The 22,681-nt window shown below is 41.7% G+C and overlaps 2 protein-coding genes and 1 long non-coding RNA gene across 5 annotated transcripts; 1 reads left to right on the top strand and 2 right to left on the bottom strand.

Moving 5' to 3' along the window:
* The first annotated feature begins 1,939 nt into the window (after nt 1–1,939).
* On the top strand, nt 1,940–9,582 carry LOC128449579 (NF-kappa-B inhibitor delta). 2 transcript variants are annotated; one of them, XM_053432830.1, is made up of 12 exons: nt 1,940–2,133; nt 4,495–4,631; nt 4,748–4,778; nt 5,956–6,149; nt 6,249–6,433; nt 7,154–7,259; nt 7,350–7,496; nt 7,580–7,631; nt 7,742–7,899; nt 8,174–8,287; nt 8,395–8,559; nt 8,675–9,582. In XM_053432830.1, the coding sequence occupies exons 1-12, from the start codon at nt 2,118–2,120 to the stop codon at nt 8,744–8,746; spliced, it is 1,377 nt and encodes a 458-aa protein (XP_053288805.1). In that variant the 5' UTR covers nt 1,940–2,117; the 3' UTR covers nt 8,747–9,582. The 2 variants fall into 2 exon arrangements, with proteins under 2 accessions (XP_053288805.1, XP_053288804.1); XM_053432829.1 differs by having other exon boundaries at nt 4,745–4,778.
* A 352-nt stretch (nt 9,583–9,934) lies between these two features.
* On the bottom strand, nt 9,935–11,971 carry LOC128449913 (uncharacterized). Its single transcript, XR_008339923.1, has 2 exons — nt 10,942–11,971; nt 9,935–10,819 (listed from the first exon to the last, which is right to left on the bottom strand). It is a non-coding gene; the product is annotated as an uncharacterized LOC128449913 (long non-coding RNA).
* A 1,641-nt stretch (nt 11,972–13,612) lies between these two features.
* On the bottom strand, nt 13,613–22,421 carry LOC128449912 (FXYD domain-containing ion transport regulator 6). Of its 2 annotated transcripts, none has more exons than XM_053433267.1 (9): nt 22,146–22,421; nt 20,182–20,238; nt 17,946–17,969; nt 17,631–17,654; nt 16,254–16,328; nt 14,547–14,583; nt 14,067–14,104; nt 13,955–13,988; nt 13,613–13,863 (listed from the first exon to the last, which is right to left on the bottom strand). In XM_053433267.1, exons 2-8 carry the CDS (start codon nt 20,231–20,233, stop codon nt 13,984–13,986), a joined length of 255 nt encoding a protein of 84 aa, XP_053289242.1. In that variant the 5' UTR covers nt 20,234–20,238; nt 22,146–22,421; the 3' UTR covers nt 13,613–13,863; nt 13,955–13,983. The 2 variants fall into 2 exon arrangements, with proteins under 2 accessions (XP_053289242.1, XP_053289241.1); XM_053433266.1 differs by having other exon boundaries at nt 20,182–20,241; nt 22,146–22,409.
* Nucleotides 22,422–22,681: the final 260 nt, after the last annotated feature.

Below are 22,681 nucleotides of genomic sequence, written 5' to 3'. Positions count from 1 at the left end.
AACTTCCGGCTCTTTCCCCAGAAAATAAGTAAAATTAGTCTTCTTATGAATGAAATGTTCCAAGATCTGTGTTATTCATAACAGATTGGTAATTATAGTCAGATATCTTTATTAACAAATACAGGACAAAAACTTCCACACAGACTTTGTACGTAGAAACATCCATGGTAGAAATACAAGTTAATACATTTCAAAGTCAATGACTTAAACATTAATAATGGATTCAAAAATACAAACCCATTTTCGTCTTTGATTAAGTGTTGGTTTCTTAGTTACTTATTTAGTTTCTTTGCTTAACTTTCCCTTAATTTATTCTCTTCTTACAAATATATGTATTTGACATTCAAAGATTTAGTTTATTTAAATTCCATCTTAATTTGAGTTGATAAGTCAGTCATGCCTTTATGCTATTTCTCAGTTCTGATATCTAAATTCTACAGAAAGATCCACTTTGAGTTTCCCTGTTTCCCCTTTAAAAGAAATTGAGAACATGAAACTGCTATCATCAATGTTTTCATCCCAAATATGTTTTCACTTATTATTTTATGGCATTTCCATCAAATTTCCTATAAATTCATTGGCCCTAGTTATTTATAGTAACTCTCATATGTCTTCTTTTAAATGAAATTGAATGTCTCCCCACTGTTGTCTGACAGGTGTTTATGGAACAAAGTGACACTAAAATATTAGTCATTTGGTAAAAAAAGACATTTAATCATTGTGTTCCAACACCGAGTCTTGTTTTTGAGGTGACACAGATGTTCCTGTGAAGCTGCAGGGCTTTTACCTTTAACTTATAGGAAATACACTTAATTAAAGACAAATCTGAGAGAATATTAAACCAAACTATCAAACTTCCAAAAAAATGTTTTCTCAAGTTTCTATGTTAATTGCACTATTATTGAAAGTTTGCTCTCATTAAAACAAAACAATTTAATCAACACTATGTATTTAAATATAAGTAAATACCATAATGTGGGATTTTAAAAACGATGTTTTGGAGTGTTTATTGATTTTTAGAGAGTTACCTATCAAATTGTGTTCAACACTATGTGGCTGTTTTATTGTGGTTATTTACTCCTCTATCTATTGTTTTCTATCCACATTGATATTTAAGATATTACATATTTATGTATTCAATTACATTCAATATTACAACCAGGATTAAAGGCAATTAATGCATAAACTGACTGACCAAAGTACAAATAATCTTAAGCTTATACTAATATTTCACAAAACAAACAGTTGATCACCATATAGTATTTGATTCTTACTATACAAAAAACTAACAATTCAGTAGTTGAAATTTGTAAAAATTACTTCAGCCCTGAATAAATACAACATTAAAATGTTACCCACACTTTATAATGTCAAATATAATAGTAGAAACTGGACATTTAATGCATAAACAATACAAATTTTGATTAAATTGAGTGTAGTTCTAACTAAATTTAAATGCAGAACTTTAACTTGCAATGAAGTTTACGATGCAACAATAATGCAACAATACACTGTGTTGATGCACATAGTATTAAACCAGAAATAAACTGTAATATTAAGTTTAAAGCAAGCAACGTGTAAAAAAGTCAGTAATGTACTGCCAGAAGTCTACAGTAAAATCAAGATAACACAGCAAAGGTATTATGACAGAAACATTGATTATTGATGTGAAATTAACAGAATACTACAGGTAATCCTTTAGTGTTGTATTGTTACCTATATTGAATTATCCGAACACTTATTGATTTACTTAGAATTACAGATTGTTGCTATCACCACATCTCTCCTTATTTTCTCTCTCTCTCTCTCTCTCTCTCTCTCTCCGCCCCCCCCGGAGTTCCGTGTAACTCAGTACTATGTCATGGGCTCTGGTTTGTCATAATCATGGTGAATGTGTGGCTTCCCCTTGAGGGCGTGCCGCAGCTGGGGAAGCGACGATGGGGAACGACTAGCAGCGGAGGTGAGAGACAACAAGCCAGACGCACACTTCAGAGCATCACAGAGCAACACAGAGCAACACAGAGCAACACAGAGCAACACTGTGGGAATCAGTTGATCCAGATTGGCGGCTCAGAAAAACGATCGGTTGAAAACTTCAAGGCAAACCCGTTTCTGACATGCACTTTGACAAATGTGAGTATTTGGGCTTAACATTACTTTTCACTGGTATCATATCATCTCTGTTTTCACTGAGTCCAGCTGTGTATTGAATGGTGTGGCAGTAAAGATGGCAGCTCCGTTCATCCATCCACGATGACAGCTTTAACTTTCACTTAAACTGATGCTTTATTTTAAAGTCACTGCAGTTATGGACAATACAGATCACTGTACTTGTTCTCATGGCAGCCTTAGAATGAAAACTTGAATTATGATTGTGAGGTATTTTCAACTAGTGATAGTGTGCATCCAGTCCTTTCACTGAAAAGTTCATGTAATATCTTAGTTTTTATTGACTGAAAGCACAATTTGGAAGAATCCAAGAGGCACAGCATCATCGGGGGAAACCCTGACACACCTCCGCACCTTCTTCTCTTGTTTTCATTTCCCCTTTTTAGTTCATTAATACCAGTCCAGTGAACTGTGTGAAGTGACGGCTTGACTTGCTTCGCTCAACTTTCTTTGCCGGGCCTCCTCCGCCAGAGTAAATATTTTTGTCGTGTGCACTGGGTCTGTTAAACCACAAAATGAGGAAGCTGCTCTTCACTGCTTCTTTCTTTCTCAGAGGGCCGAGCCAAACGAGAACGGTTGTTGGAATCCCCAGCCTCCCACGTACATGACTCAATGTCCAGGGGTTTCCACAGCCGCTATTTGAATAGGGCACAGAATAGCCCCAAGCAGTGGGTGGACAGTTAATGCAAGCAACAGTGTATGTGGGCTAAGTTGACCTACCCCTGGACCAGCTTTAAAAAACCATTTCCGGATGTCTGGTTTCACTCAGCTGATGTGTCAGAGGCGTCTGTAAAGTGTTGAGCAAATTCCGTCATCTGGCAATTCACTGAGTTACTCTTTAGAGATGACAGAATGACATCATCTGCATCAACAACAGGCCAAAGGTGGATTTTGATATAAAGATCAAATGAGTCAGGGTTGAGTAACACATAGTAACACCTTTTGAACTTCTAAAATGAAACTTGGCGGCACTGAAGTGTTCTGACTGAACCCTTGTATTCTCAAAGATCTGCCCTTTTCACGTCATGAGGTCAACAGGGTTTATTGTTCAGGCTTTTCAGCTCAGAGCCAAAGCGAAAGAAGTGGCCAGTCTCAAACCAGGAACTCACATTTCTCTCTCACTGGTTGAATTTGCATATATATATTTTATATCCATGTATTTGCTGTGTTTCTTACCACAGCAGACATCACTCAAACAGTTAAAACAAAAAGAGAAACAGACAAAAGAGCGTGTCATGAACCTCCCTCCCAGGCACTAGAAAGCACAAGGCAGGTGACGTGCAAGTCAAACACCAAAGGCAGGAAGATGTGGTTTGTGTTTCTGTTTGCGTAACGGAGCGCTGCAGAAAGATGTCATAGAAAATAAGCGATGGCAATCCCAGTGTGTCTGAATGGCCGCATGATCTGGGTTCCTAATGGAGGAGGTTGTTATCTCTGTAATCACGTTCCACAGACATGGGTGGAAAATCACGCTGTCTTTCACGTGTAGGGGTGAAGTTGTGATGTGGTCACAGCCTGTCAGCTGGAAACAGACAAATTCTGTTTTGTGATGTGTTTTTCCTGTTTTTCTAATTTCCTTTACCTGCTCAATGGAAATGAATTCACAGGGGAAAAGTACTCATAAAGGATTTGATGTACTTTGTTTGAAGGTGAGCAGAAACATGTTGCCATGGAGAAAGTGAGCAGGCTGTATCATCCATCTGATGACAAGTCAGCTGACACTTCAAATAAAGCCTGTCTCGATACACACATGTATTCCAGTGAGAGGGAACAAGAGACTCATCCACAATCTATGATCTGGTTAATTGTTACAAAAAGAGAAAGCTCACTTCTCAATGAAAGATCCATGTCTGTCTACATATCATTAGAGACAGGCGTCTGCTGACTGGATAAAAAAGTTTGTGTTTATTGATATTGTTATTATTATTATTATGAAGGATGAGGGACATAGCTTTTTCTAGAGCTGAAACAATTACTGTAGTTGCTGAATAGATTTCTTTTATAATAACTATAATTTGTATGCAATATATAATTATATTTTTCAAGCAAAAACACATCACTTAACAGTGCATTTGATTTATTTCTATTTTCTGAATGTATGCACCAAAGAATTAGTTAATTCAATTGAATCTATATATCATTAGTCCCATGACAGTTTCTTGATCTCAGACCAAAACCAAACACATTTGTTCAGTTATAATCTAGCTCTGATCTTGACGACTTATTCAAACATTTTATAATATTTTACTTTTTATATATATTTGTTAACTCTTTTATTAAATTATTATTCTTATTGTGCTCTAATGTCTTACTCTGTAATTTCAGCACCAAAGGAGAAGCCGTGTTGCACTCTGCCCACAGTGAAGAAGCTCTTGGAAGAGAAGAGGAGGCGTGAGTCATCGTCTGTGTCCCCGTCCTGCTCTGCAGCGAGCACAAGTCCTGGTCCCTCAAACACTGTGACAGTAAGTCATCAAACACAGGGGCTCGGCGTCTAAATAATAACACATATGTATTTATATAATAATAACACAGTACAAATTTGGTTACTTATCATTTCTTCTGTTCTCTCTACCAGCAGCTGTCCTCGTCAGAAGTATTTACCTGTTCAGGTAAGACCTGGGGAACATATACACAACTGTCTGTTTTATTGATATTTGTCTTATTTCCTATCAAAAACTCCAAAACTAATAATAAATTAATTCAAATATGTTTATTTATGCGTTCAGCTAATGCCTCAGATAGAGTCCAGACTATAATCAGCTGGACAATTAAACATCTCATGTTCCTTAGCACGAATGGATTCTACAAGTGTCAAGTCTCAGCTTCAATTTGAAGGTTCACATCAGAGTGTAACTTTGTTACATCATTTTAAAAGCGATGGAGACACTTACATTTAATATACATTGTTTTCTTCTCAAGCTGAATGAGTTGAGCCTGGTGATAGTAGATGTATTTATGTCAAAACACTTTAGGTCTGGACCGTTTGGTATCCCTCTGGTTCATGAAACTCCAGTATTGTCCAAAAAACGATTTGAAGCACATCAGATAGTTACAAAGTTGCTCACTCTGACACTTTCCCTCATTTTGATGAACATGGACATTCCAGTTTATTTTGAGTAATTTCCAAAAAGACACTTCTGCTGCTGTAAATACTCACCGATGCACCACATCCCCATCAGAAAATAGTCCCCCACTTATACTTTTGTCGAGTTATTTGCCAAGAGCTACAGTGGCCAAGTTTGTATTCATGACCTGTTTATTATAAATGAGTTTAGGAACAGTATGTCATGTTGACTACGCTTTGTGTTTCCCTGTTTGCATTTATATTTAAAACTTTTTATTTTTGTTTTACTCATTGCTGTTTAACTTGACCAGGACTCCCAGGCTCTTTTAATGGGACTCACTGAAAAGAACAAAAACACAGACCACTCAGAGCATTTTTTCCCTTCAAGTCCCATTCAAACAGAGCATCTCTATCATTCAAACAACCCATTCACACACAGCTGACAGCGGCAATTTGTGGGCCAGTGTCTTGAGAGAAGAGGAATCCTGCTCACTGTCCTCTTCTCTCACCCCACCTGCATTTGCTTTTTATCCTTCACACCCGTCCACTGTATTTTTGAAGGTGTCCATTGGCCTTGTCAGTGTTTTGGTGGCCGGTGTCTTGCCCATGGACACCTGGACTGGAGCAGACAACCCGCTCCACCTGCTGAGCCACAGCGGCCTCACATAATGTTGTGTGTGAGTGTGTGAATATCAGTCATCAGTCTAGGCTTTTCATTCCAGGTGCATCATCCAGCAGCTACACAGACATGGCAGTGAGCTTCGAGCCGTGGACCCCAGCACCAGAGCCGACTCTCGGCTACTATGGCAGCCACCCAGGACCCAGCTTCGCTCCAGCCTTCAGCCTCGCCATGGCGTCCGAATATGGCACTCAGCAGCAGCTCCCGGGATTTGTAGACACAATGACTCCGACATACGTAAGAGGACTCCCATCGTCGTGACCCTTCAACGGACGTGTTGGATTCAAGTGACAGCCTAATCCTATATGTTGTTGACCTCTATCATATTGTTTTTAGCAGGATTGCCAGATGCCAGTGGCAGATCCCACTCTGGCTTCATCTTGGTCACCTCTGGGTCTGAGTCAGAACACACAGATGAGTTTCGGTTCGTCGATGGACGCCGCCAAACTGGAGGAGGCCAGGATGCTGCTCAGAGGGATGGATTACAGCAGGACCACCGGGCAGGACGAGGACGGAGACACGTGAGTGGAATACACCAGTTTCAGAAAGTTTGTCTGGGACTGAACCCTCCAAAAAATAACATGAGTAAACTGCATGGACACACACACACACACACACACACACACACACACACACGCACACTCAGGCAATCACAGTCACGCTGATGGTTCACACATACACACAAACACACATTCACACACACACACACACACACACACACATACATACAAACAATACTCACACAATCACACTAACACTGATGGTATACACGCACACACGTATAAAAACACACACACACACACACACACTCAGGCAATACCAGTCACACTAATGGTACACACAGGCACACATATGCAAATACACACAAACAAACACTAAGACAATCACACTCATACTGAGAGTACATATTTTAAACACACACACACACACACACACACACTGAACTCTGCTGGCATCCCCGTGTTGTGTAAACGCTCACACATTATTTACTTCCGTAAGAGTTTCGTTTTCAGTCGTGACTTAAAGCGAGAGCCACGCGCTCAGACGTGTTATCCTGGCAAGATTAAGTCAAACCAAAGAAGGTGATGAGTCAGCTCCTCGCGCTCGATGATTAGAAGTACAGCTAAAAATGGAAAACAGAATTCAACTGTGAATGGGGAAAAGTGCGGGTTGGAATTACCAGCATCTTTTTTTTCCAGCCTCATTTATAACTAATTTATCATGTGCTCCCGTCCTGTCAGCATCCTGCACATCTACACTGCCAAGGGACTCAGGGAGTGTGCCTTCGCTGCTGCAGAGCGGCTGAGGGAGGTGGGGCGGCTGGATGCCAAAGAACACAAGGGAAAGGTACGGAAATATACACGAGCTTCCAACATGTGCAAAAGGCTCTTTTGGGTCTATTAAATTAAACATGGTATCATCAATGTGTTTGTGCAGACTGCTTTACTGGTGGCAGTGACCGCAAACCAGCCGGACATTGTACAAGATTTACTGTCACTGGGAACGGACATCAATGCTTGTGATGTTAACGGCCAAACTGCCCTGCATCTGGCCGTCCACTATGGCTTCCCTGAGGTTCTGCAGGTAAAGCACCGTTATGATTGGATCACTTTGGCATCAGATGAGTCATACTGAACGCACGTTAATTATATTTATATTGTTTTCAGGCTGTTCTGTCCAGCAGACCTGCCGTTAACCTGGAGGCCTGCAATTTTGAAGGTGATTTTATGTTGTATTTTTTGTTTCTAATTTATTAAACAACAGGGAAGTTGTGTTAAGGTGACCGTGCATTATAAGTCAAAACGTTAACGTCTTCTTCTTTGCCTCAGGTATGACTCCTCTGCACTGTGCAGCCATTTCTCACAGTGCCACCATGAAGGCTTTGTCCACCACTGGTCTGGAGGACGTTGGTCTCCACAGCAAGGCAGCGGAGAAGCTCTCCTGTGTGGAGATGCTGCTCAGTGCAGGGGCGTCCCTGTGCAGCCAGGTACAGTGCACCCCTCCCTTTCCTGAAAGTCACATGAGCCGAGCACATGACAGGATGATTACAGGGGCATCAAAGTCAAAATTCTAAACCCTGACCTTTCTTTGAATAATACACTTCATGCCGGGGAAGTGCCCAGGTTTTATCTCAGTGGGATGATTTCGTAACGCAGGCCGTTTCCCCTCCCGATTCTCTTTTTTGCTTTCCCTTCCATTTGACTTTGTGGTTTCAGTGTGTGTTTTTTTTCCCCCTGTCACTTTCAATTCTCCACTTCCAGGAAATCAAAAGTAACAAGACTGTGCTGCACTTGGCTGTGAAGGAGGGGAACATCGATCTGGTGCGATATCTGCTGGTTCCCCTGCCCAACATCAAAGCCTTTGTCAACATGAAAGTGAGTTCCACTCAGATGTGGATTTTGTACACGCATGTGTCTGTACACAGAAATACAGGATACACAAACGGTCCGAGTAATGATGCGTCTTCTCTCTTCTGCCTCAGGCGCATGGTCACACCGCTTTACACATGGCCGCTGGTCTCCATGGTAACCCCCACCAGGAGGAGATCCTGCAGCTGCTGCTGAGGAGAGGAGCTGATCCCAGCATCCGCAACCTGGAAAACGACCAGCCGGCTCACCTGCTGCAGAGCGGCCCCCGGGGAGAGCAGGTGAGCCCCCCCCCCCCTCATTTTAACAGCCACCTCTGCACCGAGCAGAGGCTCCTTTTCTTTTAATATTCCTCACCTCTCATTCAGTATCACCTCAATGTCTTTTCATTTCCAGCTCAAGCTGATGCTGAAGAAACGGAGCGCCTCCTCCCGCCGACGCTGCATGTCCTCGCAGGACCAGGAATGATTTAAAAACCACTTGTAATCCTCGTTTGGAGGGAGTGAGAATGTTTCCTCTGTTGATAAAGGGGATTTACACTGTATTGTTTGGAGGTTCTGGGAGTCCCTGGCCAATTAGTTGTTAACGAACCAGGTTGGCAAATTAATCCCTCGATATAATTCACATTGGATTTGACAAATGATGCTTTAAACGCATCAAGCTGAAATTACCTGTGATTTAGTGTCTGTGAGCATGTCATGCTTTATTTATTTCTCTACACACAGGCTTTGAGTATTCCAAAATAAGATCTCCTCCTTCAAGCCTTTTCACAAGATGCTCCTGCTAAAATGTGGGACTAACAGAGACATTATTTATCTGTTAGTCTTGGTGATACTTCACATTTTGAAAGAAAACATTTTTTATCTGAAGATGCTGTGGAAGGTGGAGTACCATTCGTTTTCTGATCAGGCCACACTCCCAGTTTTATGTTGATTTCTGTGAAATCGTTGGTTTGAGCCCCCCCGGGGACCACGTCCCTGAAACCCCTCTGACTCTCCTGTCAAAACCCCACCATCATGATAAGTTCTCATATTGATACACTGAGTGATGGTTTCAGTTTCAGTCCGCATGTGTGCTTATGTTAAGAATGCGTGTGCTGTAAAAATGAGAATACCCGATCATGTCATTTAATGTTCTGTCCGTATGCATCATACTTCTCGTGGTATCATTTTCTTAATGGAAGAAGATAAACTTTACTGTGTAAAACTGTTTCTGAATGTGGAAACCGAATGAATGAAGATGGTTCTTTCTCATCACAGTACATTCTCGTCATGAGTCATGAATAAAAGCCTGATAACACTGTGTGTAAAGTTCCATCTGATTGTTTTGATCTTCAGGACGGAAAATACGCCGCCCCACCACAGAGTGTCAACACCAGTTATTTACACTCTGTGATTTTAAATCATCCCTGACCTTTGCTGCCATGACAATCAACCTGAGTCATAGGTGAAAGTAGGTTTCACTTCTGAGTGTAATTTCAGTGATGAATAATTCCTGAGCTGTCTCTCAACAGTGTGTCATCTCTGTTATTAGACATGCTGTGAATTCCTGTGAGGCAAAACAAAGATCTGTCTAATTGGAAAAATGAATCATGATATTTTCTCATTTCTCTCACTCACATCAAACCAGATGATTAAAGACACTGTTAGAACCATGTTGAGTAGACAAGAGCTTTATTTGAAACACTGGTCTCATTGTATTGGCTTCAATTTCTCATTCCTTAATTCCTTTTTACTCGAAATAAAAACAAACTGCTAATACTAAAACATAAAAACAAACATTTTAAATACACATTTTCTTTTATATTTTTCAAAGATCTTTCAAATAATACATTGATCTTCAATCTTGATAAGTTATTATGGCCGCTGCTTCATTTTAGCTGGGTAATTTGACAACTTTTGATTTATTCCTGTGATTTGTTTCTTCATTCTATCATTAATTAATGCTTTTCTGGAAAAAGATATCAACAGAAATAAAGGAAAAATTAGGGAAAATAAAGGTAATAGACAATTGTTACAATTTACTGAAGCATGCAGTTCATGGGTCATTGATACAAAATGGCCAAGTCTATATATATTTATATATATATATTCATGCTCTTTATTTGACTGTCAGGAATAGAGACAATACTTGTTGCTTCTGTCTTTCTGAATATGCATATGAGCTTTTGTTTGTGCATATATTCATGTCTCTACTGCTTATAGTACCAACAATCACACAACACTGAGCAAAGTATACAAAAAGTTGTTTTGTACATTTCTGCAGCATTAAGAGAGGAGGCATCCAGGGCAGGGAGAGGAGAAGCTGTGGGAGGAGCTGTTCGTCAGATACCACCACTGGTTCAAAGAGGAAGCATCAGAAAACCCTGTTTATTGATCATCCAGCTGACAAGTTGACAACATGTGTGTTTATGTGTGTGTGTGTGTGTGTGTGTGTGAGAGAGAGAGAGAGTGAGTGTGTGTGTGTGTTTTTGTGTGTTTGCTGGCATGCTTTCTCTCTTTCAGGTCGGAGAGTCTGAAGTCTAAACAGTTTGAGGAGGAACTGCAAAAGAAAAAGAAAGAAAAGACACATTAGTACATTTCACAGTATATAATAATAATAATAATAATAATAATAATAATAATAATGACTTGAAACGCCCGCCTGCAGTTAAGTGAACTTACCCTCTGTCTTTGGAATCTGGGTCCCAGACGAGCTGGAGCTGAAATTACAAATAAGAAAAATAAGTAAAGATTCCTATTTTCAATTTCATCTTCTATCTGATAATCAATCACTGGCTCTGCAGTCTGAAGCCTGTGGCCACAACTTCAACTCGGGCGAGTTGCATTTAATCAAGTTTCTCCCTCACCAAGATTTCATGAGTCAGTCGAAGCCACAGGATTCTGAGTCAGGCTTTCAATAACCATAAATCAATATCCAGTTTTTATTTGTCATCCTGCTCAAACAGCAGCTAGGTGCTCCTCCTCTCTGGCCATTCAAGCAGCATGCGACCAGCCCGTGAAAACCCACGGCCACACACTCACTCCCAACACATGAGCAGAATGACGCATACCTTTGACTCAAATGCTTTTTCAAGAACAACCACCGAGTTTTGGGGAATGTGAAAGCACTGCCCACGTGTGGCTTGTTATGTGTAGTTGTGTTTGATCGTTAAGGTGTGTTTCAGGGTTGTGTGTTTGCAGAACAAGGGGGGAATGGACATTAAGAGAAGATGCATCCAGGGCAGGGGAGGGGAGAGGAAAAGCTGTGAGAAACTCAGCATTAGTCACATGAGCACACCGGTTGTGTTTCCCCCTTCAAGTCAGAGTCATACAGCATGCACAGGCGGGTCATCCACATGTCTTACTTGGATGAGGGTTTTACACATTTAGTGAATTTTTTACCTGTTTGAGGAATGATAGACGAGTTAGAAATTTGATTAAAGCCTCTGAATTAGAGAGATATCTTAATTAAAGTCTGAACTTACTCAGGGCTATTAAAATGCCAGAGACAAACATGACAATAGCGAGGACCATCCCTGTGGTCCGCAACGTCTCATAATCTACAGGGGGACAAAATCATTGGGAGTTTACCACACGGACGTTCCTCAGAAGCTGATGATGAACTTAACTTTAATCCAAAAAAATTATTACTGAGTCTTACCGTAGTCAAAGTCACTTTGGTCTGGAAACATTGTTCCTGCAAAGACAGAATCTGGTCAATTATAGAACAAATAAAAATAAAAGGTGTTGAGTTGAGCAGCAATAAGCTTAAAATACAGCAGTAATGAACTAGGATCTGTATCTGCAGCTCCTCAACTCCTCAGGGGCACGTTTTTTTTTTTCACAACTGAAGGCGCTCGATGCAGCATATGTGCTCAGCAGTAAAAGATGCACCACAAAAAGGGGGTTAGGGGCCAGCAGCAGCAGCAGCAGCAGCCAGGATACAGGGATTTCCTCACAGCAGCAGAGAAGAGAGATGGAGCAGCAAAATAACAGGAAATATGTTTAAGCTATTTTACTACGATAGATTTTCGACTCTCAGCCAATATATTGAATTATTTTGCGCTTAACATGCAGCCTGTATCAGACTGTTGAGGTATTGGTCTGTCAATAATGCTGCTGAACCCTCAGTCCCAAGTGGCTGAGCTGGCAGTTTACATTCCCGCCCATGTTTTTTCCTCTGCCACAAAGACGACTCCAGAGAAACCAGTTAAATATCTTTAATATTGTTCAATTGTTTATTTCAGTGAGCTTATTAAACTCTCTTTGTTAAAACACTGATGCATGCATCACTAGTACATTTGGCAACGATACTGCAGTCTCACTTAACTACATCAAGACAAGTATGGAAATAAAACAATATAATCACATATTTAATAACTAAGTCTTTTTTCTCAATCTGTAGAGCTTCTGTCTGATGAACTCTAGGTTGAAGAAAGAAAGAAAGAAAAGAAGGATCAAACCTGTGGTGGCCATGATGCACAGCAGAGATGCAGCAGTCTTCCAGAGATTTAGCAGGTTGCAGATGAAGACTGGATGTGAGAGGAGGCAGTTGGACAGAACAGCACTGGATTGTGCAGTGAACCTTCAGTGTGAACTCAGCAGGGCCCTCTGGTGGCCACACCCGAACAATGCATTCACAATGCTGCAGCCCCAGGGTTCACTCCCCTGTGATACATCTATCAGGGTGTGGACTACATAGAGGTTTACCACAGGAGCCCAAAGATAAAAACGAATAAAAGAATAACAGATGATAACATCTCATCACAAAATTGATAAGAGAATCGAACTATTCCTGTGAGCTACTGGGCACCAGTAGTGCGGTCTGTGTTCTCTGAGCATGAGAGGTGATGTGAAATAGATGAATATATATTCTTACTTCAAAATGCTATGGCTCTACTATTGCTTGGAGTTTCTTATTCATAATGGGAGGATTTCTTAGAGGAATGTGTGTGCACCTGCTCAAAATGCACCAGTTTATGTGCATGCGTTTTCTTTTGTGCAGTGCAGTGAGCCTGCTCCTGCAACTGTGGGGAGAAAATAAAGCCGACATCTGCATCTTCCTCCTGCCTGACTCCATACAGCGCAAAAAAAACTATCAATACACGGCATGGAAGAAGAACATCTGTAAAAATAAGAGTTATCTTTTTTTAAAAGAGTCTTGTCCGAGGGCTGCACAATGCAGCATTGATCATTCACGCTCTCGCTGCTGCTAGTTACTGCTGCATGTGTAACTGAAATGTCTGCAGTGTCAGCAGAAGCAGGAGTGCAGCACAACAGCTTTCTGCACTAGTCCAGTGCTAATGGCAGAGGAAATAAAATGATGCTGTCTTTATAAAACAAGAAAACAAAACCTTTTCCAACATTTGCTTTATTATTATTGCTTCAGTTTGGAAAACACTAAAAAATACAAATGGAAATCACTCTATTGCCAACATAAAATGAAGTAGGTACATAATCAAATACAATCTACTGATACAAAACATGTAAATGGCAAAAATAGGAGCATCATCGTGAAAATAAAAGCTTCATGCAATCTTGGAAAGATTGTCTTCGGCTTTGGTTGTGGTGTTTGCTGCCACCTACTGGCACTAGTGAGTAATACTGCAGAAAAGAGGAAGAAGATGATTTAAAACAATATCCGTCAGCTTCCGTCTGGAGAAAACCGTTTTAAACATGTTTGTAAAACACTCACCAGATCTCCACTGCTCCTCGCCTCTGTGTCTAAGCTGCAGAGAGAAATTTAGATTTGTTTGGAAATGCATTTATTTAATTTGTACATATTACTAAGGAAGAGAAAAACGTACCTCTTGGAACACCCGATTCCGCATCAGGACCCTTGGATCTATACAAATATTAAGTGTTAATGAAGAAATTCTGAAACATTGAAATTAATACATACATGTGTACGCAATTATTTCAGAGGCCAATGTATTAATTTCCATTCTAGTGAGCGAGCAGGCGAATAAAACATTGGATTTCTGTGGTGAAGCAAATCGCAGTGTGACTTCGCATGGAGTTCAACATTGGTGAACTTTGATGAGAATTTTTACAGTTTTCCCAGGGAACAATTCACGGATCTTAATGAAAAGAAATCAGCCACATTTATGGAACTGATTTCTATGAGTTTGTGCAATTTGGTGTGGCTTGATTTACTTTAAGGAGACTATTGGGCTTGGGCAGAGGTATTTACTCTACCTCTGCGCCATTCTAGTTGATATATATATATATATATATATAACAGAAAATCCTTTATAATTTTGGTTTCTGACTTCTGCTCAACTTACCGTGACTTTTCTCCTTTCGAACAGGTACATTTCCGGCCTGTTCATGGGGGGAACACAGGAGAAATTATTATACCAGTACACGACACACAGTTCTTGTCATACAAGAGGTTGCTTTGATACTACATGAATACAGTCTTTGTGCAGATAAGCCCGTCTGGGCTACGAGCCTCAGGAGGCTTTAGAAGCTTGCAGCTTAATGGCCTCAGCTCAGGAGAACATTAACCTACCAAAATCACTGCAGAGTTCAGCTGTTGAAAGGAAAACTACAGGCGCCAGTGGTATGAAGTCAGTTAGCATGTATACTATGTGTGAGACGACAAAAGCACTTTGATATTTAAACTCTTTGGAAATATAGTTATAGAAGGAGGCATAGATGAAGCTGTGCTTACTCATAACTTCAGCACGAGCCCATCACGTGCTCCATCAGGGCAGCGTCTTGGTGTTAACGTATATGAAACTAAGTAGATGTTTGTTTGCACCAATGACCCCAGTTGACCTTCATAAACCAGATCGTACAGGTTTCAGCTAACGCAGCATCGTACACAGTATCACACTGTCTGCGCCTGAAGTGTAAGACAAGACCACTGGCCAGTAGAGAGGCTGCTGTGAGCCAAAGAGATGGAAAATCCCAGAGCCGATCTGGTGACCTACATACTCAGGAGTCAGGACTAAGAATAAAGCGTCGTGAAAGGTAACACTCATCCTCACATCAGCCACTTTCACACTGGTGCCAAATAATACATTTCGAGGATTTTCTCTCTTATGGTTCTATGTTCTGCCTGGAAGACATTTTATCTCACACTAATGAGGTTGGAAGTTTGACAACCACCAAAAAATAAAGTTAATTTACAGCTGAGTCATTTGGGGTTAAATATGAATAATCTGTCAAGCTAATAGTAGTGAAACTTCAATAATTACTTAATGCTACAAAATCTTTAATCTTTAATCATTTATCAATTCATTTCATTTCAGCCATATCTGTAAAACCCACTGGAACAAACCACATATGCCAGGGGCCTATGTGCACACAAACAGTTAAACGAGAATACAAAAAGGGCAAGTGTGATAATCATAAAGTGCGATCAAGTGTCTAGGTAAGTTGATAATACAATTTAAATTGAAAATACTGTTATTTAAAACAAAATATCTAATAAAATAAAATTGAGGGTTAAGTCTTGGTTTTAGGTTTGGGCAAGGTATTTAGTTGTGATGGTTAAGGCAAGGGGTAAGGGTGGCATGTGCATTATGCCTATGAGTGTCCTCACTAAGACAGAAGTACAAGAGTGTGTTTGTGTGTGTGTGTGTGTGTGTGTGTGTCTGTGTGTCTCTCTCTGTGTGTCTCTGTGTGTGTGAATTATTCATTGGTTGGTTTTGGTTTCAGGGCTCCCCCTTGCAGTAGCAGCGTGTGTTGGCAGGTAGCGAGAAAGAACCATGGAAGGACACGGGTAGAGAGAAAATGGACGATGTATAAAGAGCTGCTGTGATACACGGAGCATGAGAGCAGCGAGTGCTGAGCCCGTGCGAGAAGCCTCTGTGCTCATCTCCCTTCCAGACGTCTGAGACAAACACTGGGCGGCTTGTTTTTGCGGCAGAGTGTACATTCGGGAGACTGTGAGGTCAACTCGCACTTACTGGGAACACAGTGTGGTGGAAAACGACACTTGACATTACACATCTGCTGTGTACTTACAGAGGCAAACCACTTACTGACAATGAGGGCGATACCCAGGAGGAACAGGACCACTGCGAAAACCAGGCCACCGATTCTCAGAGATTCATAATCTGAAATGAGGAACAAGGACTCTGTAATGCTCACTGACGTGATTAGCAGCACATGAAAGCTTTCAGCCACAAAATCCCCAGGATTCTAAAGCCTGTCGAGGCCTTTGTCACGAATGTCACCACATTTCGATTGAAGGGCTGCACTGCAGAAATGTCCAGCATGCCCCCTAATGGTCATGTCGGGTCATCGCAAATTCCTGTGAGCTGCAGTCACCAAAGCTGTAAAAAACATCACGGTCGAATCTGATTTTGAAGTGTCACAGTGACGCAGGGTGAGATGCAGCAAAGGAAATGTGACTTTGATGATTCTTGAACATAAAGGAGATAAACCAATAAATTATTGCAAAAGAAAGAAAGAAAGAAAGCAGAGCAGGCAGCAATCATTTTTATGGTTTTATATGTGGTGACTAGTTGATCAAATATTACTGTATTTATAATACTAACATCATCTATATATATATATTTGTATTGTGACCAATATAAATCACAGCTTTGTTTACATGCATGTAACACTGTCTAGTCTTTGAAACTAGAGATGAGTCGGTTAGTAATAACAACTATACACATTTGCATGATTAAAGCAAAAACACATTGAAAATAAATGGAAAATGACATTGTGTAATCGACAGGGTGTTTAATTGTTAGAGCCCCGCGGAGTTAAAATCAGCCAGAAAGAAAAAAGGGTATGAATTATTTTGTTTAACAGCTGTAACTTCCTTTTGTCTATTTATCCATGTGTATATCTTGTGACCACCTCAGATATGTCTTTGTAGCTCCTGAGGGGTCACAAGATATTACCATGGATCAGAAGGACATGAAAGCACCAACTACTTTACAAGAAAGGGGGAAAGACCGATTAAAGACAGTGTAAAGCAAACATACATCTTGTGTGAAACGTTTTGCGTTGAGATCTCATGACCCCCCCCCACCCCCCCCAGATTTATCTCTGGAGCTCCTGTGGGCCCCGACCCCCGAAGCTGGGTTCAGGACAGTTCATGGTGCAGTAGGCGATGAGACCACAATTTGAAACTGAAAGATAACAACTACGTGACTGATGGAAATTGTTCATAAAGCATCAAAGCAGATGTTTCGTCCTTCTGTCGAAATCAAACTCAGAGCGGAGCGGACAGGATGAGAAGAAACCCCTGACCCAGTGGGACGACTCCGGGGTCTAAGTTTTCCATCACTTCTAAAAAAAAATGTGGAAAAATGCAAACTCATCTCGACCTCCCAGATGTTTCCTGTGCAGAGGGCCGGCCATTAAAAAAAAAAGAAAGACAGGTTCATCTGCTCAACACTCACCGTAATTAAAAGCGCTGTCGTAATCTGGTGGAGAGAGAGAGAGAGAGAGAGAGAGAGAGAGAGAGAGAGAGAGAGAGAGAGAGAGAGAGAGAGAGAGAGAGAGAGAGAGAGAGAGAGAGGAAAAGAAATGAGAGATTTAGCCGCTGACACACTTCAGAGAGCACTTACGATATGACTGCTATTCAGCACTTTTAGAGCCCGGGCCATTCATCTATTCATTAGCCAGTGTGGTACCAGTGTTAATTTACATGAGCACGGGGCCCAGAGACGTATCTTAATTTGACTTTCCCCAGCTTCTTTTAGAATAATACCCACCTATGTCGCCAACTGCTGCCGAGGCTGTGAAAAGAGGGAGAAAAATCATTAGTCATAAGAAAAAGACATTCACTGGGTTGAGTAAGTCAGCAAACTGGTGATAATGGAGAAAATTCACTCCCCAGAAGCGTCAACGCCGGCTTCAAAAACTCAACTACGCTGCTTTCAGACATGCGCTGAACTTCAGATCTCCTGAAATAATCCAGAGGGGCTGCATGAATGCAAATGTATTTCCTGCCAGCCCCCTGGTAGTTGGTCCTGCAAGGGTGACATACATTTAGAAGATGCTGATGAAGATGTCAATTTGAGCTGCTTTCAGACATGCACTGAACTCTGCAGATCCTCTCCAGAGGAGGTGCGTGTGTGGATGTAAATGTCCCAGTGAGAGCTTCCGGATTATCTGCAGACTTTCTCCAACTGCCCCCCCACCCCCAACCCCCCGAATCCGTATTACGCTAAAATAAAAAAAATACCCCTGAAAAAAGTGTCTGCCTTTTACGTAGAAGACACCATTGAAGATGTTGAGAGTTTGTGGTGATAAGAGTGGACACCGGTGTTTCGCAATAAAATCACATGATTGTAGACGAATTAATACGGCACTTCCTTCCTGTCTGCTCCAACTCTTGAATAAGTCCAAGTCTGAATAACGCGGAGGATGTGTTGCTGTGTTCATGTGTGAAAGGCAAACTGAAGGTCAAGGTAAAAGGAGCGATCCAATTCTCCGGACTACACGAAAGATGAGGCGATGCGAGAGCCTTTGGGGATAAGAACTGACGCCTTTGTTGACTTGCTGTAAACAAAAACATGTGATCTACGTAGCCCAGTAGAGCCGTCAAGTCCTGCCCCCCCTTACCTGAATGTAACGGACAACCTCCTGCTGCGCAATTCACACGCGAAAGGCAAACTATGGAAAGTGACCAGACCCAATTTTCCACAGTTCAAGTCTGAAAACTGCTTCAGTGTCAGTCATGCAGCGTTCGTCACAACTTTCACAACAAACACGGACGTGCATATGTTCCACTCTCTTTAGAGTCAACAGATCTGCTCTGTGTTCGTTTGTGTCGTGTCACTATTGTGGGAAAGTCCAGACCCCTGTGCTCTGTCTCATCCCTCTGCTCCCATCTGGGGAAAACACACCGGCTGTTGTGTTCATGTTGTGTCTCCTCCACTCTCTGGGATCTCGCTACACAGCTCATTGTATTTGGTGTTAATCTGAATCATAAATCCCCCTGAACAGCAACAAAAACAACGAGAACAATTAAAAGAGACACGTTGACTCGGTGTGATAATAAAAACACAGAGGAGTTGGGAGTGAGAACGATGTGTCCCCCACAGTGGCAACATCTCACATTGTTGTTTTTTTTACAGCTCTATTTTAAAATACTCAACTGTGACTGTGAACGGCAGCTTAACATGTGAATGTGTTCCAGTATAAACATCAACAACTGAGGCTGGAGACAGTAAGAGGATAATGTGTGAAATCATTTCAGAGTGTGGGCAAACACGATGTGATCTCTGAACTTATGCAATTTATCACAGCCGCTCTACACGAGTTCAGATTATTGAGAAATGTTTCTAGCACATGATAGAAAAAAGATTATGACCGGTTGAAAGCATAAACTCTCAAATATGTTATATATTCTCGTTTTGCAGAGTAAGTGCCGGAGTTTACTTTGACCTTATTGTAAGTAGACAGTAAATCTGTGAAACAAAAAAAGCCCATTGTATAATACTGACAAGCCTCGGGACAAAAGGTCCGATGGAGAAAATAAGAAATGTGCTTGTAGAATCTGCTCAACATCAAGCTGGACTGAAAACCTTCATCACACACAGCCAAACTTAAACCAAAGCTCTGCAGCCACAAAGCTGCCAGCGCTCAGTCCTGCAGCGTGAGGACATATTTACACTGCTCGGACACAGCCTTCTCTCCCAGCCACACAATGACATGGAGTGGAAAACATGAAAAAATGTCAATGATGGTGGAATTCCAACACCAACCCCCCCCCCAAAAAAAGCTAGAGGCCATGCATTGCTGGTGACCACTTCTAATGCAGGCCAACTTACCCGACATTTCCCTGCCAAACGCTGATCCTGTTACACAGACACACAGCTGGTTTAGCACAGAGGAGACTTATAATAAAGCCACAGAGGGGAAGCTGAGCAGTGGAACCACAGAACATTTGCAAAGACGACACAAAGATCCTGAACAGACTTAGTGAGGGAAAGTTAAGCTCACCGAGTGCAGGAGCCAACCAGGAGCTGAACGCCACCAGCACCACGAGATCCATGGTTCCTGCTGGACAGAGACAGACAGAAAGACACAGAGCTCACACTTTGGGTCAATGCTGTTTCATGAGAGTATCGTGTCGAAGTGATATGCAAATGTTAATCATGTGATTTACAGAAAAAACTTCAAACGTACTGACTTCCTCATTAACTTAAAGAAACAGCCTTGTTTTCAGAGAGGAACTGGTTTCACAATATAAAAAAAAAGAAGAAAAAAGCAAAAAAATTACCAGTCAGGCCATTAAAGGTCCCAAGGTAGTTCCCTAGAGCAGTCGATCAGAAATGGGGAAACTTGTTCATCTACATTCTATTGCAGCTTTAAATGACGCTGTTGGAAGAACAGTCCAAGTCCAAAGAGCCAAATCATTGAAAGTTTATTATTGTTCTATATATTTGATAGCATTTGTTTTGTTTTATTAAGTTTATGGTTAAACTGTAAAATATCACGCTTCAAATACATTTCTTTGTTTCGATAATGGCATTTTAGGATTCATCGGCAATTATTTTCACGTGTACAGTGATAACTATCAGATTTGTTTACTCCCCAGTATTGGTATCAGCCCCCATATTTCACATGGGTGAATCCCTGGTAGGGACACAACAATCTTGGTTAGACGTTACATGACTGCATCACTTATATGATCAAGATCAGCATCTTGGTAACACAGCCTCCTTATTTGAGGTGAGAGAACAGAGTCTATTTCAGACTGGGCACCTCAGAAATATATATATGAAACCTACGAGTCCCAGGCTGGTGTTGGGTTCCACTTGATATCTGGCCAGTGAGATTGGAATGGTTTCTACGGAGTCATCCATTCTGCTGGCGCGACATGAACCTCGAGGGCGGATTTTTATGTCTATTTATTATCTGGGACATTCTCTGAGATTCTCTTACACCCAAATGTTTACAGGCTAAGGTTCCACTTCCGGACTTGTGGGTGGAGTTGCAGGGGGTCTGCACATTTAAGGACACTGCACGACCACACAGACGGCTGGTGGTAGCTTCCTCAGCTCCACAGCCCACTTGTCCCAATAACACTACTAAATATGGTGCAGGTCGATTGAGCTTTAGCTCCACACTTGCAGAAAATCAGATTCATGCATAAGGAGAATGGGGGTGTGAAGAGAAACCAACACTTCAACCCTGGAGCAGGATTAACAATAAAGACCTGCCAATCAGGTTTAATCAAACAAATACAGGCAAGAGCTTTTCTAACAAGAACCAATCCAATAATCTTTTTGTTTGTTAGACTTCTGAGTCACGTATAAGTAGAATGGGCAGAGGAGACCATGAAGCCGCACTTCAAAATCACAATTACCATGGATTAAAATAAAGTGGGATTGTCATGGACGAGTTTGCAATAAGGAAAATTGGCCTTGTTTAATCGAACCCTTATAAACAAGCCCCTGGCCCATATATTTAATTATACAAGGAACAGAAATTCAAAATCATGAGTGGGCTGCAACATACTTTTACAGATTGGAGTTTTCCGTCAAACAGTGCAGGATACGTTTCAGACAGTGAACGCACCGCAGACTGGAGAGCGCTTCACGGTCTGCTGGCACAGATCAGTGAGGAGATGAAGCTCCCGGATGGCGTGGCACTTTCTGCGCAGGAAGGAAACACTCTGACGCCAGCGCGGCAACCCACGGCTGAACGCGGGGGAGAAGACACGCGGATCTGACGCGTTTTCGTGACACATACATAACGGTGGTTTGGTGTAATTTAATGGTCAAGTTGGAGGGGGATTGGAAGTTTGTGGTTTGCAGCCGGAGCAGTAAAAGCGCAATAACTCCACAGGACAAAGAAACACGTGGACGCTGCAGGTTTGATCGGTTTGTGGTCAACGTGTTTGATAGGATGCATTCGCTGTCTGGAAGCTCAGAGGTGAACTTTCCCTTGAAGGAACTTACCGTGTTTCAGCCTCCAACAAACTCCCAATGAGGACTTCTCTCCGCCCGCGCTGCGCGTAAAAGTGTCACCCTCAAGTTAAAAGAAGTGAGGAGGAGAAAGTAAAACCTTGTCGTGTGCGTAAAAAACAAACAATAAAAGCCCTGATTAGAAGTGAGGTGTTCTGCGTTGCATTCTGTGGAGGTCGGTTCAGAAGTGTTCGTGCTTCGCTCCTCCTCGGAACTTGTCTGAGGAATGAAAGCGCGAGGAGGGGGGCGGGGTGTTGCTGCTGCTGGAAACGTACAGGAAAAACACCCTGCTGAGAGGTAAACAACAACAACTGTAGAGTAAAGTAGAGCTGCAGTCCAGTGCTGTTGAGAGGAGACTCTATTCCCACGTGGTTTGGTGCCATCACTGTGTTTAATACCCTTCAAATCACGCTCACTTCCTCCAAAAGACGCACAGAAGACGCACGCGCATGTGGGCCCGTGGCACAGAGGTGCAATTCTCACGCTCTGGGAAAGTGGCTCAGTGCAGTGAAGTGAAAGCATAAACATCA

Source organism: Pleuronectes platessa, chromosome 10 (assembly GCF_947347685.1).
Source record: "Pleuronectes platessa chromosome 10, fPlePla1.1, whole genome shotgun sequence".
Lineage (NCBI taxonomy): Eukaryota > Metazoa > Chordata > Actinopteri > Pleuronectiformes > Pleuronectidae > Pleuronectes > Pleuronectes platessa.
The sequence above is the reverse complement of the archived record's forward strand: the minus strand, read 5'-3'. Positions and strand labels throughout refer to the sequence as shown.